Below are 14,593 nucleotides of genomic sequence, written 5' to 3' on the forward strand. Positions count from 1 at the left end.
TCTGAAAGATGAGTGCACATATAATTATGGGGTGCTTAAAATACAGACAGAAAAATACTATTTTATCCCTGTTTCAAGATGTTTAAAGAATTTTTTATGTGCACATGTCATTACTACACAAGCCCAGCTTACTTGCTCTTACAAGCAAACAAGTCATGGAACCCAAAGGCATCCAGGTCTGAAATACCCAAAGTCTGCCCATGATGAACAGAAAAGCAGAGCACTGGAGTTGCCCATGGCCTTTCACTCAAGTCTTTCTTAATGGCATGTATGACTTGAGTTTGTAACAGATCAAGATAAGTGTCTATTAGCTCCTGTATCTGATGTACCTACTTCATGACTAGTGAGAACGTTTATTATTTCAACAATCTTTAAGGCGTGTTAGACATTTGACCTGCCAGCATTCAGACGTGCCACACACATTTAGAAAAAGAGCAAAGTACAGGTGCCTATCACTGTTCATGCAACACCTCCCACGGGGGATTTCTCATTGCCCTATCTTTACATCTGCAACCTTCAACACAAAGATAGATAGGCAGACTGTACCATTTTGAAACACTAAAGCAACCAGGCTTGTCTCCCAGAGAAAAGTTTTGAAGGAGAGTGTAAGGCCTGAAGAGAGATTTCATCACTAACGTTCATTGTTTGCAAGATTTTTTTTTTTTTTTTTTTTTAATACCAAATAAGCAAGAAGACTTTTTAAAGACTGTGCACCCTTCCTTCCACTTTCCTCCTCCCTGAGTGGTAAAATACCCTTTGTAGGAAGTTTAATGATTTTGAAGGAACTTCATTTGAATTCTGTTCTGCCTCCACTGTGCACATTTGCTCCAGCACCGTGTGCTCAGAAATCCTTTGGAAATACATTATCACACACAGTAGGTACGTATTTGGAAGTATATAATCAATCATGCACCCTTGCTCTGCCCGACCCAGACACACAGCTGAAATGCACTCAGTGCTTCAGGCAGAGTCTTTCCAGATCTTTCCACAAGCGTATTTTACTGTGGAAAAACACAATATAAACCACTTTTTGTTATTCTTCATTTGCTTGTCCGAATTATAATGCAGTTGATTCCAGCTGCTTCAGCCAGCAACAGCAGAATCACACACTTCAGCTCAACAATGTCCTTGATGGGCACTGCCAAACACCACCCAGACATAAACACCACTCTGATGAGGTCACGCATACCATATGCTGGGCTTTAATGCCTCACATCCCCATCTATAGTTCTTCAAGTAAACGACAGTGCTTAAACAAATTAAGGCGTGATTAGCTTTGCTGCTGCCTAACTTAATATGTGTATCACAAAACAGACACACATAGATGCCACACACCAGTACAAATAACTTATTACAGAAAACCAATTCAGTTCAAAGTATTTGATTTAGGTCACACTTGTGTGTGTAGACTTAACTGTAATTTTTCCTTAAAACAGCTTTTTGGAAGAAGTGTTCATTTTCAGATTATGGCAAGAGACTTTATTAAACCCACTACACTTATGAATTTTTAAAGACAGAACACACATGATATGCTATGAATGCAAAGTGGAATTCACATTAAGGACCTAACCTACATGCCCATTTCAAGACTACACTTCATACAGATACTAATTTGACATTAAAAATGCATGTTGTAAACTTTATGTCTATTATTTCCTACATAGGACAGAATTTTCATTCCATTGCTGAGCAAAGTACCACAACAAACGTTCACATCTGCTTTATCCTCAATATCCCCTTGTCACCACCATAAAAAGAACTACATGACTAAATGGTCTGACCATCCCAGATTAATGAATGAGTCACTCAGTCACACACAAGTTTCACATAGAGACTAATACAGTTTACATCCTCCATGAAGCAACAGAGATAAAAGCTACCGGAAGCACGTTGTAGGTTGGTGTCTGAGGCACCACATATACAGAATCCAAGCACTTTCTAAAGAGAAGGGCAGGATTCTAAGCAGTACACACATAAGGGAAAAGCAGAATCACATGCATGTTTAGCAGTAAAGAACAAATTCACTGGCTAGTGTTATAGTTGGTATGGCAAACCTTGTGAAGACATGGAAGTGGGCTCATATAATGCAGCTGCATACCCTGCTTTTAATAACGATATTCATCTAGCCCTCAGCAAGGTCACTGAATCTCTTTAACAACTGAAACATGTTTATTTATGCAAAGAGCAGACATGGCATGGGAATGCATGGGTCACAATTCCCCAGAAGTCCTGCCAAAGTCTCTTTAATCTTGTTCTGGAAGAACCACTTCTGGTAACAACAGTAATTTAGTTCTTTGCCTACTCAAACTTTGTTTTTCCTGCCAAGTCTGAAAGGATGCCAAGTGTGCTGTTTTCTTTGCTTTGAGCAGTTGTCACCTTTACACTGGACAGCAGCACCTTATTCATGAAGACTTTTGGCCCAACAGTTATGTGAAACACCACTGTTTCTTCATCAGAACTGATGTGAGCAGAATTTGTACCACATACTTGTCTGCTGCCCATTACCAGTATTATGAGTCTATGTAATGATGGGAAAAATTAGTCGGTAGTTAGGAATTGTATCTGAAGTGAAATGGAGTCTTCCCACACAAATTCAAACTTTGTTTTTTTTGGTAGGAAGATACTGGAATTTTAGGCACTAACAGCAAAATGCAATAAAAAAGTGTTTAGGTCACCATGGTCTCTAAGGACTTCATACTGAAAATGTGCAGCCATGAGAGCTTAAACAAAAAACAAATACGTTTCAGAAGACTTAAAGTTAACTCATCCCCTGCAAAGAATGATTCCTCAGTTCTATGTTCTGCAGATCAATGCTATTCCAGACTAAACAAGGGCACAAAAATGCCACTTTTTTGCAGAGCAGACAGTAACAAGAAGTTTACCAAAGATTTGTCTAGGATCTGGTATTATGGCAAAGAAAAGAGAGGCTAAAGAAAAGAGAGATCTTTCAGAAAAAACATACAAGTGCAAACTACCTTACATTAAGTGACTAATGGCTAGGAATGTGATTTCCAGCATTAACAAAAAACAGCACACAAAAGGAATAGAAACAATCCTCCCACTTCAGTTATCTTTGAGCAGAAACTAAGTCTCAGTAATAAAGGTAATATTTCTGTCTAACATACTGTTAGTATATATAGTTTCTGTTCTCTTGAAGACATTATCATTCAGTAAAGCTCTTATCTGTACAATTAACCTGTAAAACTTGGCACTGAGATATTGCTAACCCTGCAAACACATTCCTATGAAAAACATCTCTCGAGCTTTTTATAATCATTCAAATAAAGAAATCCTTGCACTATTCATCGGTGAGCACAATGCTGTTTTATGCTACTACACTCAATATCCAAGTAATATCCAGTTAAAAAGCAAATTCTGGGTGCCTTACAGCTATCTCCATCAGCAAACTTCTTGTAATGTTAAAATAAACAATTTAAACAATCTTGTCACCAAACTACTCATAATGGATACAGCCTCCATCTCAGGTTTCAATAGGCAAGTATTTGCTCCATGAGGGGAGGAGGAAACAGAATTGCCCTCTACGTGTCAAAAAGAGATGCCAAGAGTTAGGGAGAGCAAACTTATCTCTGCAACTATTTTTGACAAGCTACTGCTTTGTAGCAGTTTTTGGTGAGTATCTCTTTGAGAAGTGAAGTGGCAAACACTGCTAATTTCAGTATTACCAATCAAGACAGTATGAAGCCAGCTGTTCATATTTTAAAAAATGACACCTTCAGCCTGAATGCACCTTCCCAAATTAAGGTGCTTCCAAGTCTAATGTTCTGTTAATATTCTTTGAAGGGCCTAAAATGCATAGAGCATTGATATGTCACTGCCTGGCAATAGCATTGTTTAACAAAAGGCAGTCCTCCCATGTTCAGTTTGGTTTGTTCAGATCAGAAATGATCCACTGCCAAGAGGAGATTGATCACTGTTACTGGAATGAGCATTATCAGACACATGATCTTGACAGACTTCAGGGAAAGGACAGACACTGGCAGCAGTATTTGCTTTGTAAAATGAATCTGGAAGATTGCGACTGGACTCTGAGGACAAATTTACACTTCATGGCTCAGCTGATTTAAGAAGTTGCTGCTGCCAAAGGAGGATATCCCACTCTGTGTTGCGTCATGCTGACCCCCTCCGTGAAGGAAGCACAGCACTGGATGCACCCTGGGCTAATCCAGCTCAGCTCATCACCATCACAGGCTTTTCCCCTGCGCCGTGTCCCCCCCTCCCGTGTTGGAAAATCAAGGCTGTGCTGGTTCAGAGCACTGCAGGCACCAGCATGGGGTCTGATAGTGGGAACTGCTGTCTGCGGCACAGCCGAGCTGTTCTAGCAGCTCGAGTCATAACATGTAACCTCACCGTGATGAGAAATGTTCAGCTCGTTTGGCTTCCCTACCACAGACACACAAAAGCACCAGCCCTTCCATGAACTGAACCTCCCTCTCTTTTCTCTAGGATTCTCTCTCAGTCACTCTCTTTTTCTAGCTCTGTACTTGGCACTAGGGAAAAAAAAACCATCTTGCTGAAGCAGGAGGGAAGAAGGGGTGTCAGGACAAAATTACACAGCGTTTATTCAGGGCCATCTGTTATTCCAAGCCACCAAGTACTATTTCTTATGAAATAAGATATATTTTATCACCACAGTGTACCACCCAAGCCATAAGGAAGAATTTATGGCTATTGTAATTGCAATCAGTTCAGCACATGTTGAAGTATCAGATATTTTTTCTATTTGTCATAGAAGAGATTTTTAGACCTTCTTCTGAAGCAGCAAGGGGGGGAATCACTAATTCTCTTGTTCTTTAAATACACACACATTAATATATTAATGTGTTTCTAATTAATGGAGAGGCATTAAAATCAAAGATACCGGAAATTTTAGCAGGCCTAAAAACAACAGTAAGAAAAGTGCTTATTTTTTAAGAAACTAACATTTTCTGTTATTCATTTTCCAAGTGAACCAAAAATCAGTAAATGGAATATCACTATAATCACGCAAAGACCTGGAAATGAAAGCTTCAGAAGAAGGGATACTATCTTCTATCTGCTCTACAGTTAATAGTACTGGTTAACCTTTAAATAGGTCAAGTATTTTAACTGAAGGTGCTACAGTAATATTCGTGGCACAGTAGTCCTTGATGTGATTAGATTAACTAGAATCATACAGAGTACCCAATAAAACCTTTCTCAAAGCAAGGAACAATCTCTGCAATAACCAATAGGAAATTGTTCCTGTAACACAGAACTTGAACATAAAACACACTTAAACAATAGTAAATTAAATAAGTTAAACGGGTAGTACTTATGCTCTAGTCAAATTTCTTACCTGATAGGGCTGAAAGGCACTATCTTCAGTTATGAAATCCAGCTGTTTGTCCACAAGGAATTCTACTGCAGTAATTGAATTGTATACACTTTTTCCAACCAAGGGCTTGAATGTCTATCAAGGGGAAAAAAAAAAAAAAAAAAAAAAGAGAAAAATCAGGCAACTGAAAAAACCCTTCAGCACATCAACCCCCCAAATCTGAATAAAGACTGATGTATTTTTCCATCAAAATAAGCTAAAACAGTTACTAGTTATACAAGAAAGGAGGATTTTGTGTTCTGTCATTTCTTTTCCTTTGTGTTGTTTGTGGAAAACCAGCTAGAAAAGATAACTACACCACACATTCCTTCTTTCCTTCCCTATGCTTGAGCAAGATTGTTTACCAGAGAAGCTCAAAGTACAGGAGCACCATTCCATCCTAAACACTGAGCTCAGCCCGCAGATCCTCTCTCCCTGCCTGCAGGACCAGCTAGCACAGCAGTGATTATACTAAGGACAGCTCAAGTGGAATCAGACTGCAGAGAAATCCCTCCCCCCCTTCCTGTTCTGAAATCGTTCACCTTGCCTCAAGTCAACCAGCTCATTTCCCTGCCCATCTCTGAACTGTTCTGACTGTGCTCCCGCCGCCCCCGCAGCCGCTCCTCCCTGCAGCAACCGGCTGCTCCAGCACAACGCCTTCCGAGCTCCCAGCGCCAGGCACGGGCATTTCACAGCACGGCCGGGAGCTTTCCCCATTCACCCACCCCATGTGCTGGGAAAGCAACAAGGTGCTGACCACCCTCGCTGCCGGAGGAAACAAGGAATCTCCCAGCTCTGCTGCAAAAGCCAGGCACAGAGAAAGGGGAGCAGGAAGCCAGAGAGGCTCCTCTACACCCTCGTACAGTCTCTGCCCAAACCCCTGCCCTCATCCAGGTAGAGCAGGATGCAGCAGGCGAGCAGGGAGGATCTCCCCTGAGAGGGGACCAGCAGGCGGTCCCCTTCCCTGCTGGCTGCGTTTCCTGGAACAGCAGCACAAGGAGAGCGTGACTGAGCGGGGATGTACCTACTGGGGATGAGTCAGGTGAAAAGGAAATCCCAGCGGATGGAGGGGAGAGAAATGCCGCTCTGAGGACAGACAGGAACAGCGAGAGGAAGACATCGGTGAACAAAAGAAATGACTGGCAGAAACAACGTGCAGGATGCAGGGGGGAAAAAACAAGGAGGGACAGAAAAAAATAAGAGGAAAGTTATTTTACAGAACAAAAAAAATAGTAATGAGGGAAAACAGGAAAAGAAAAAAGCCCTTTGAGACTGATTCTAAATTTAAAATGCAGGAGAAAAAGACAAAGAGGAGAAACAAGGGCAGGTCAGACCACACGGAGCATTGTCAAATGCTACAACAAAATCTGTAAAACGCTGCTATCACAGCTCACATACCATGTCCCACAGCAACAGACCCCAAGTACTTACAAGGGGAAGGCAGGATCACCACGACCTCTTTACAGATGGGGAAACTGAGGCCCAAAGCAATCCCATAACTTGACAAAAGCCACTAAGCAGGGCAGCAGCAGCGCCAGTGACCTGCCCTCAGCCAGTCTGCAGGCAGCCAGTAAGAGAGCACTCAAGGTTTTATCAGGCTTCATTACCTACTTTCAAAGGTGTTGCCTCGCGATTAGGCTAAATATAACCCAAGTGTCTCTGGAGCTTCAGCTTTGGCACTTACTAAACAAATGAGAGAATACTTCATGGGAGATACATTATACTTTCTAATAAATCTATCAAACTCCATGAATGCTCCAACTGAATGCACAGCATTCTTGTTGCCATTTAATTTAAGGTTTCAATTCAGCTGCTACTCTCTCTCTGACGAGGAAGAAAAAAAGCCAAATCTCTCCACCAGTCAGCCATCTCCACAACAGGTAACTAGATGGAAGGGCTGGAGAAGCAAGAATATATGATAATATTCCAACTACAGAGTCCAAATAGTAAATAATTATTTAACCTCTAATAGCTAAGAAAGGACCTTTGCTCTTGCATCACTTTCCTATAATGGATCTTGTATTGCTCATGGTTAAGAGGGTGGAGTTCACATCACCAAATTGCCAAGCGTTTAAACTCAACAAGCAGACAAACTTTTCTTTGAAAAAGCCAACATTGTAGTCTCTCACCTCCTAATCTGCCCCCATGTCCTCCCTCAGACTGTTCTACTTTTTCCATACTGCCTTCTTTCTAACTTTCTGAGCTATTATTCAGGTCAAGAAATGAGTTTCCGACTACAAACAACAGGACATTACGTATCATTAGCTGAAACGAAACTGTGTGGAATGTGGCTTGCAGTTATCATTCAGGATTCAGACAACACTACAGATTAAGGTACATGTGAGCCCCTGGTTTATCTTCCTACTGGTATTAAAAGAACTAGTTCCAAATATAGATCTGTGAGTGTGATTATTCTGAGAAGAGAGACGTAATGCCTTCTCCCTTACTTTCATAGATCTCTGCCTCTAGACAGGTCAACGCCCCCAAAATACTCATGTGGAGGATGCAGGCCATCCTACTGCACAGAAGAAAAATATGTAAATAAATAAAGCAAAACCAAGCCATGTCACATGCCTACGTGGATAGCTGCTCAGAACTTGGGATTTTTCAGACACTATTAAAAAACATTCCCCCTATCAAAGAACAACAAAATGCCACCCTTAAGTAAACGCCTTCTTGGAAAAGCAAAGTCCAGACTCCATCAGTTCCACAAGATAGGCAGGCCACCAAGGAGATACTCAGCCTGGGACAGGTCAGGGATTTGAAAAACTTTACATGGAAGACATAACCAAATTTCACTCTACATATCACACATGCACAAAGAAAATCAGACGAAGAGCACAGCAGGCAAGAGTCAGCTATTAGAGGTAAGCATGTGAGGCATGTAATGACATGAAAATAGATAGAAGAAGGTCCAACGAGCTCCTTGCAGATTTTCAGAGGAAAAGCTCCTTGCAGATACTCCCTCTTTCCATTCCCTAAGTGGAGGACAACTTTAAGGACAACCAAGCATACTGGCAGAAACCAAGAAAAACTGAACTTCTGTAAATTAAAATCTCCCTTTCAAACCTGTAGCTTGTAAAAGGAAGCTTTATATATCAACCCAATTCCCCAAAGACCACAACTAAGCAAAGGACTCAAACACTCAATTTGAAGTGACATCTGGCTTTACCAGTATTCTAACTGAATGCTTGGGAAAAAAAAAAAAAAAAAAAAAAAAAAAAAAAAAAAAAAAAAAAAAAAAAAAACCCACGACCCACACCACCTTTTCCCCTCACCAGATTTCCCTGCTTAGCAGACGAGAGCTCCATGAACACATATACACACTCTTTGGCTGCTCTGCTAACAAGTTCCCTGGTGCTGAATAAAGTGTTTCTTCCTCTGCCCCCTCACCATGATTTTACCCCAGCTCATGCCAGAAATAACCTGCCTACAAGAGGCAGCTGGCACAGCAATGAGTCTGAGAATTGGATTCTGGACTTTCTGGAAATTCAAATAATTTTTTAGAAGACATAAATTATCATCACTTCACAGCAAATAATTCAACAGCATTCACCAAATACCAGTACAGCAGATTACTCAGTAACCGCCTTTTCTAATGCCCAATAACGCAAGTCATCTCTTCATTTATCTTTCCAAAACCCCCAGAGCAATCGCAGGACCCACTTTCCCAGGGAAGCAGCAGCGAGCGAGCACACATTGCATTTTCACCTCTGCCTGGTGCAATTAGGCAGCTGGAGTGGTGTAATGTGCCTCCGGCAGGAGAGAGGCAGTTCCCTGGCACTGGCCCGGCCTCCAGGAGCCGCCGCGCCCCGGCTGCTGCAGCCCAGGCGCTGCCAGGCTGTGACACCCAGCAGGCTCAATGCAGCAAATGCTCGGGTTACAGCTGAGCTCGCAGCTGCTGCCCGGCTCATCCCGCACGTACCACTGCCTCAGCTGCCTCGCTGGAGCTCACGGCCTGCTTGGCTGGGCACTGTGCCTCCAGCCAGCTCCCCGCACCACAAAAGCACATCCCACTGTGCACATGTACCACAGTGACCCTTTAAAAAAATCTGTCTAGAGAAATTTATGCCGTAAAGCAAACAGACTTTTAAAGAGTTAATAATGTAATTTAGAAAGCTATTCTTACACTGAAACATCTACATTCTATACTCCTTCCTCTTTAAAGCAAAAAAATTGAAAAGATCACTTAAACCTAATTTTTACGTGCTATTCAGTAAACTTTTCCACATATTGTTCCCCAGCCTCGCTGTTTAGTCTGCAATAGCGCAAACACCGGCACCTTTTCATTATGACACTTAATCATTCAAAATAGCTGTAGCTCTCTTCCAACGCCTGTTTGTTGCCATGGTTTGTACTCAGAGGCAGAATTACCCAGTGGAAAAGAGCGGACAAACAGTAAAGCAGATCTGACGTTAAAACCGAGCCCGGGGTTTCCTCATTCGCGGACTGCCCTGCCCGCAATCCCTACGGAAGCGCCCGTCTCCAGCCAAGGCGCTATTCCGGGCGGAACTCCGGCAGCCCTGGGCCGGGGGGAGCAGAAGGAAGTGCCGGTCGGGCGGCGGGGGGAAGGCAGCGCCAGCCGGGCCCGCTGCCCGCACGGCAGGGCGCTCCAACGGCGCCCCGGCTGTTCTAACGGCGGGCTCCGCGCCGTTAACGGCCGGCACCGAGTCCCGCCGCTCCCGCACCCCGCCTTAACGGCACAAACTTAACCCAAGAGAGGAAACAAAAACCCACAAAGCCTCCAATTTTTCCCTGAACTCCCTTTCTCCCGTTTCCCGAGGGGCGCGGAGACGCGCGGTACTCACGCCGTGCCGGGGTGGCCGCGCTCTGGGCCCCGCCGGGCCGCGCACAAAGCCGCCGCCGGCCGCGTGCCGCGCCGCGCGCCCCCGAGCGAGCCCGTCCGTCACGTGCGCGCTCCGCGCTCCGCGGGGACGGGACGGACCGGGGGGGGGCTCGGGGCCGCCACAGCCCCGCGGGCCGGGGGCGCGGCCCGTTCCGCCTCGGCGGCCTCGGAGGGCAAACAAAGGCGCCCGGCGCAAAGTTACGGCGTCTGCTCGGGTACGCGTCCCGCGGGGCCGCCCCCGCCCCCCCGAGCACAGCGGGGGATCGTCCCCCTGCCCCCGCCCCGTCGATCGATACCGCACCTCGTCCGCCGGCCCGGCCCGCGGGACCTCCGCGCCCGCCTCCGCCTTTGAACTCACAAGGAAAATGGTTCTCGCCGCGCCGCTTCCGGGTCGGGCCGGGCGGCCGTGCCGGGGGCGGAGACTGCAGGGCCGGAGGAGGAGGCGGCGGGGAGGGAGAAGAGGAGGAGGAGGAGGACGACTCACCGGCCGCCCTTTGTGGGGCCGGCGCGGATTAGCGCGCAGCTGTGCGCTCTGCGGAGGCCCCGGCGCGTCCCCGCTGCTGGGTCATGGCGCGCTGCCGATGCCGCCGCTTACATAAGGGGGGCGCGCGGTGCGCGGTGCCGGGGCGGGAGGAGCCGGGCGGGGAAGCACCGAGGGGAGCGGCGAGCAGAGCAGAGCAGAGCAGAGCACGCCGCGGGAAGAGGTGGCGCTCGGCAGGCGCGGCCCGCGGCCACGTCCCGCGGGGGCGGAGTCCCGGGACACGTGTGGCCGTGCTCGGGAGCCCGGAGCCTCCTGCGGGCGCTGCTCCGCGCCGCAGCCTCCAGCTCCGGTTGTGGCCTCAGCGCTTCCTCCCCCCGCGGAGCCCGGCCCGGCCTCGGAGAGCTGTTCTCTATCCCTCCCGCGGGTGGGCTTTGGAAAGTTAGCAAGCGAGGGCTGCAGTTCGTCCACATTCAACCGAGGGGAAAAATAAAAAAAGAAGTAATAAAAAGGAAGGGCGGGTCAGGCATGAGCTCAGGGCCTGGTCTGGGTCCAGCAGCAGAGGGCGGTGGGCGGCTCCGCGCCCCCTGCGCCGCCAGGCCCAAAGCCTCCACCGAGAGCACACAGCGCTCAGCGGGGACCCGGCCCGGGAACTGCTGGAACGCTTTTCTAGCACGATTTTCTCATTTTTAATACACAACCTATTTTCTCCCTGACGCCACCGACACCCCGCCCCCCCCCCCAAAAAAAAAAAAAAAAACACCCAAAAAAAACCCCACAAAAACCCACACACAACAACCACCACAAACCAAAATCAAGTACGCGTTTTCCCACTTTCCAACAAAACCTAATGTCACTAAATAGTTGTTTACAGTTCACATGGAAACTTCAACTGAATAGTCCAAAGGGAAAATGTTCAGGGGACACTTTGTAATGAGAAAATGGTTTCCAGAGAGAAATTTAGCAAAAGCACCTGTAAATATACTCCTCGAGCTTAGCTCACATACACAAACATGGCTAGTAAGAAAAAAACCGAAAAAATAATCACAAGGGAGGTTGCGATAGAGACATTTGTTTTCCCCAAACTCTTTAAACATAAACAGCTGTACATTTTTCACTTCATGGAAAAAATACAAGGCATGTCATTTGCCAAGAAAGTCTGAGCATAATGGGAAATCAATGCATGACTACATCTCTGTTCTCATCTTGAATTATTCCAAATGATGTAAGCTTAAAGGTGTACTGGAATGCTATAACATACTAAGCTCAGAAATAAAATACTAAACATTACAGCTGAACTGGAAGGCTCTCTACCAACCACAGGCTTTTCTCCAGCAAACTGGTTTTCTTCCATTAACAGTCTGTGACACTGCATGCACACAAGCAAGGATAGGAACACTTGGCCGTGGCATTTGTACACTGCCCGGCCTGTGCTCAAACCACATAACTGCAAGACTCCTGGATTTTGCTTGGAAAGGACACTAGCAGAGGCAGTTTATTGTATTGATTTTCCTTTTTAAGTGGTCTTCCATCCTGGCTGGCTCAAGGCAGCTGAGCAGCCTTATATGGCAGTGAGGCTGCGGGGAGGCAGCGGTGTCTGGAGCAGCCTCCATCTATTCCTGACCACCCAGACTGGACAGTTGCTCCTCTGGTTTCTGGCGCCCATGTCACAGCCCCTCACCAGATCCAGTCAGGACTTGCTACCAGGGGAACACAGCTCACTAACCTCCTTGGTTCCCCCAAAACACACCTCCTGCCCCATCCGTACCATGGGAGGGCTGCACTGCCTTATCTCCTGAGAAAAAATTAAACATCTTGGTGACACCATTCTGACCTGACTTCCTTTCTGACCTCTTTTTTTCTCCAGACCACCTCTCATTGGGTAGGGGGGAATAACACCTCAGTCACTTTCACCAGTACTGGCAGAGGTCATGCAGTAGCAAACCTTATTCCAGGTTTGGGGCTGCAGTTGGCACTGCTGTTCGCCCTTTAGAGCAGAATTGTGCCTTGTTATCTGTTACCCAACAGCCACAGAGCCACTTGTTATGTGAGCAGGACAGTCTTTCATAGACTTGGTCCTTCAGAGGCCTCATCACCTCTAAAAAATAAACCTTGACCTCTCAGTAATAGCTGACACAAAAAATTATCTTGGAACTCAAGAGTTTGCCAAGTAATCAATTAACAAAGTATTTTTCCCAAACTTAATTCTGTACTTGTATGATCTTCAATTTAACTTTTATAGCACATCTTAGATTACCTCCAAGAAGTACTGAGCATCCCACCAGAAGTACTTCCACCACCAGGTTCCCACCTTTCTCATACAGTTATAGGTTTTGTTTTCCCATTTCTCTGAAGAGCCCAGATACTTAATGGCTATTTCAGGAAGGGCAAACAAGTGAAAAATGGCTATTACAGAGCACAACATAGTTCATGCTACTCTTGATCTAATGGTGCTGTGATATCTGTGTGGTATGTAGTACAACTGTCAAAACAGGCAATCCTTAATAATATCCAAGACACACACTATTAAAATACAAATCACAAGATGGTCTGGAGGACAGGCAAGTTTGCCTGTTTGGACAAAGCTTTATTAATAGATTGCAACTTAGTAACAAAGATTATTAATACCCAGTCCAGCACCACCAATTCATTACCACAGAGGGATTTTGCTAAAAATTCTCAAATTGCACCAGCTATGTATGGAATACTAACTGGGCAACTCTATTTCCAAGAGTTTCACTAAAAGACATCCTCAGGAAAAATCCACAAAGTGGTAAAACACCTTTTGGAAGTAAAGGAAAAAAACTCTAGGAACTTGCTGCTGGTACAATTGTTAATGTTAACTAGACTAAGGCAACATAAAGTGACATTTACATGATTACTACTTATAAAATTTACTACAAAATATATCTGTATGTTCTTAACAAAACACAGATTTGCCATGTAAAGGTATTAACCAATTTTTAAACAAGAATTTTAAAAATTAGTGTCTATCCAAGCCTGGTTTTGACATTTGCAAAATACTATGTTTTAAAAAGGCTTATTTAGTAGTCACATTATTTTAGAACTGTTTTCCACTACTGTTTGCTGCTTCTCACAATTGGGCCTGAAGTCTGTCAAACAAGCCATACTATAAGCTTGCAGAACAGAGCTGCCTTTGTTCTTTGGCACTGCCAGACCCCTATGGAATCAGGCAGCACACTGAACTGCACTCGACAAACAATCCCTGACCTTCAATTACTGCCTTGGCTCACTGCCACAGGATACATGTATTACTGGTAACACAGCGTGCCCTATTTTGCAGATAATCGCTAGAACTACAGATAATCATGAAAATCAACGGAAAAACGCAAACATTCCCTTCCTAAAATCGCAAATGTAACTTCCCTGGTGCTCTGCAGCACAGCCCGGGCTCAGGCCACACATGTGAGGACAGCAATACTGCGGGTTTTGTATTTTTAGTGACTGAATGAAAAATTCCAGGTGGTGGATGGCTTTGCCGTCCTCCGCCGGAGCTTTTCAGTTTGTTTTTTGTTTGCTCTGAGGCGGAAGGCACGGCGGGTTGTGCTGGCACAGTGGTGCAAGAGCTGCTCTTTTTTCCCCCCCGTTAGTGAGGCTGGCAGGTTTTCCAGCGGGGCGGCGCGGGCAGGGGCCGGCGGCAGCTGCAGCCCTCGCACTTGCGGGCTGGCCGGCAGCCAGCGCCCGGGCCCTGTGCCACCGCCCCGGGGGGAGCCGCGGCCACCGGGAATGCCGCACTGGCACCGGGGGAGCTCTGCTGTGACCTCCTTTGGTTTCTGCAGGCAGCGAACCCCTCAACTGCGAGCCAGGGAAACCCACGTGCGCAGCGCTGCGGGCCAGCAAAGAGCCATGCAAATAGTGCAAATGAGTACATATTTAAACTTCAAAACAAATGAAG

The 14,593-nt window shown here is 45.7% G+C and overlaps 1 protein-coding gene across 6 annotated transcripts in view; it reads right to left on the reverse strand.

Moving 5' to 3' along the window:
* Positions 1-14,593, reverse strand: part of JMJD1C (jumonji domain containing 1C) — a gene marked incomplete at its 5' end in the record, with an annotated part of 157,877 nt that overhangs the window by 51,710 nt on the left and 91,574 nt on the right. For 2 of the 6 annotated variants that reach the window (XM_083866742.1, XM_083866745.1), the window contains 2 exons: positions 5,336-5,449; positions 10,162-10,197. Coding sequence is in view for 1 of the 6 variants with exons in the window: in XM_083866739.1 (XP_083722865.1) it covers positions 5,336-5,449 (114 nt within the window). Of the gene's footprint in view, positions 1-5,335; positions 5,800-10,161; positions 10,198-10,500; positions 10,592-14,593 lie in introns of those variants that run through there. The other 4 variants (XM_083866740.1, XM_083866743.1, XM_083866739.1 and 1 more) reach the window with 4 other exon arrangements.

The sequence above is a fragment of the Zosterops lateralis genome (assembly GCF_965231275.1).
Source record: "Zosterops lateralis genome assembly, chromosome: 8".
Classification (NCBI taxonomy): Eukaryota; Metazoa; Chordata; class Aves; order Passeriformes; family Zosteropidae; genus Zosterops; species Zosterops lateralis.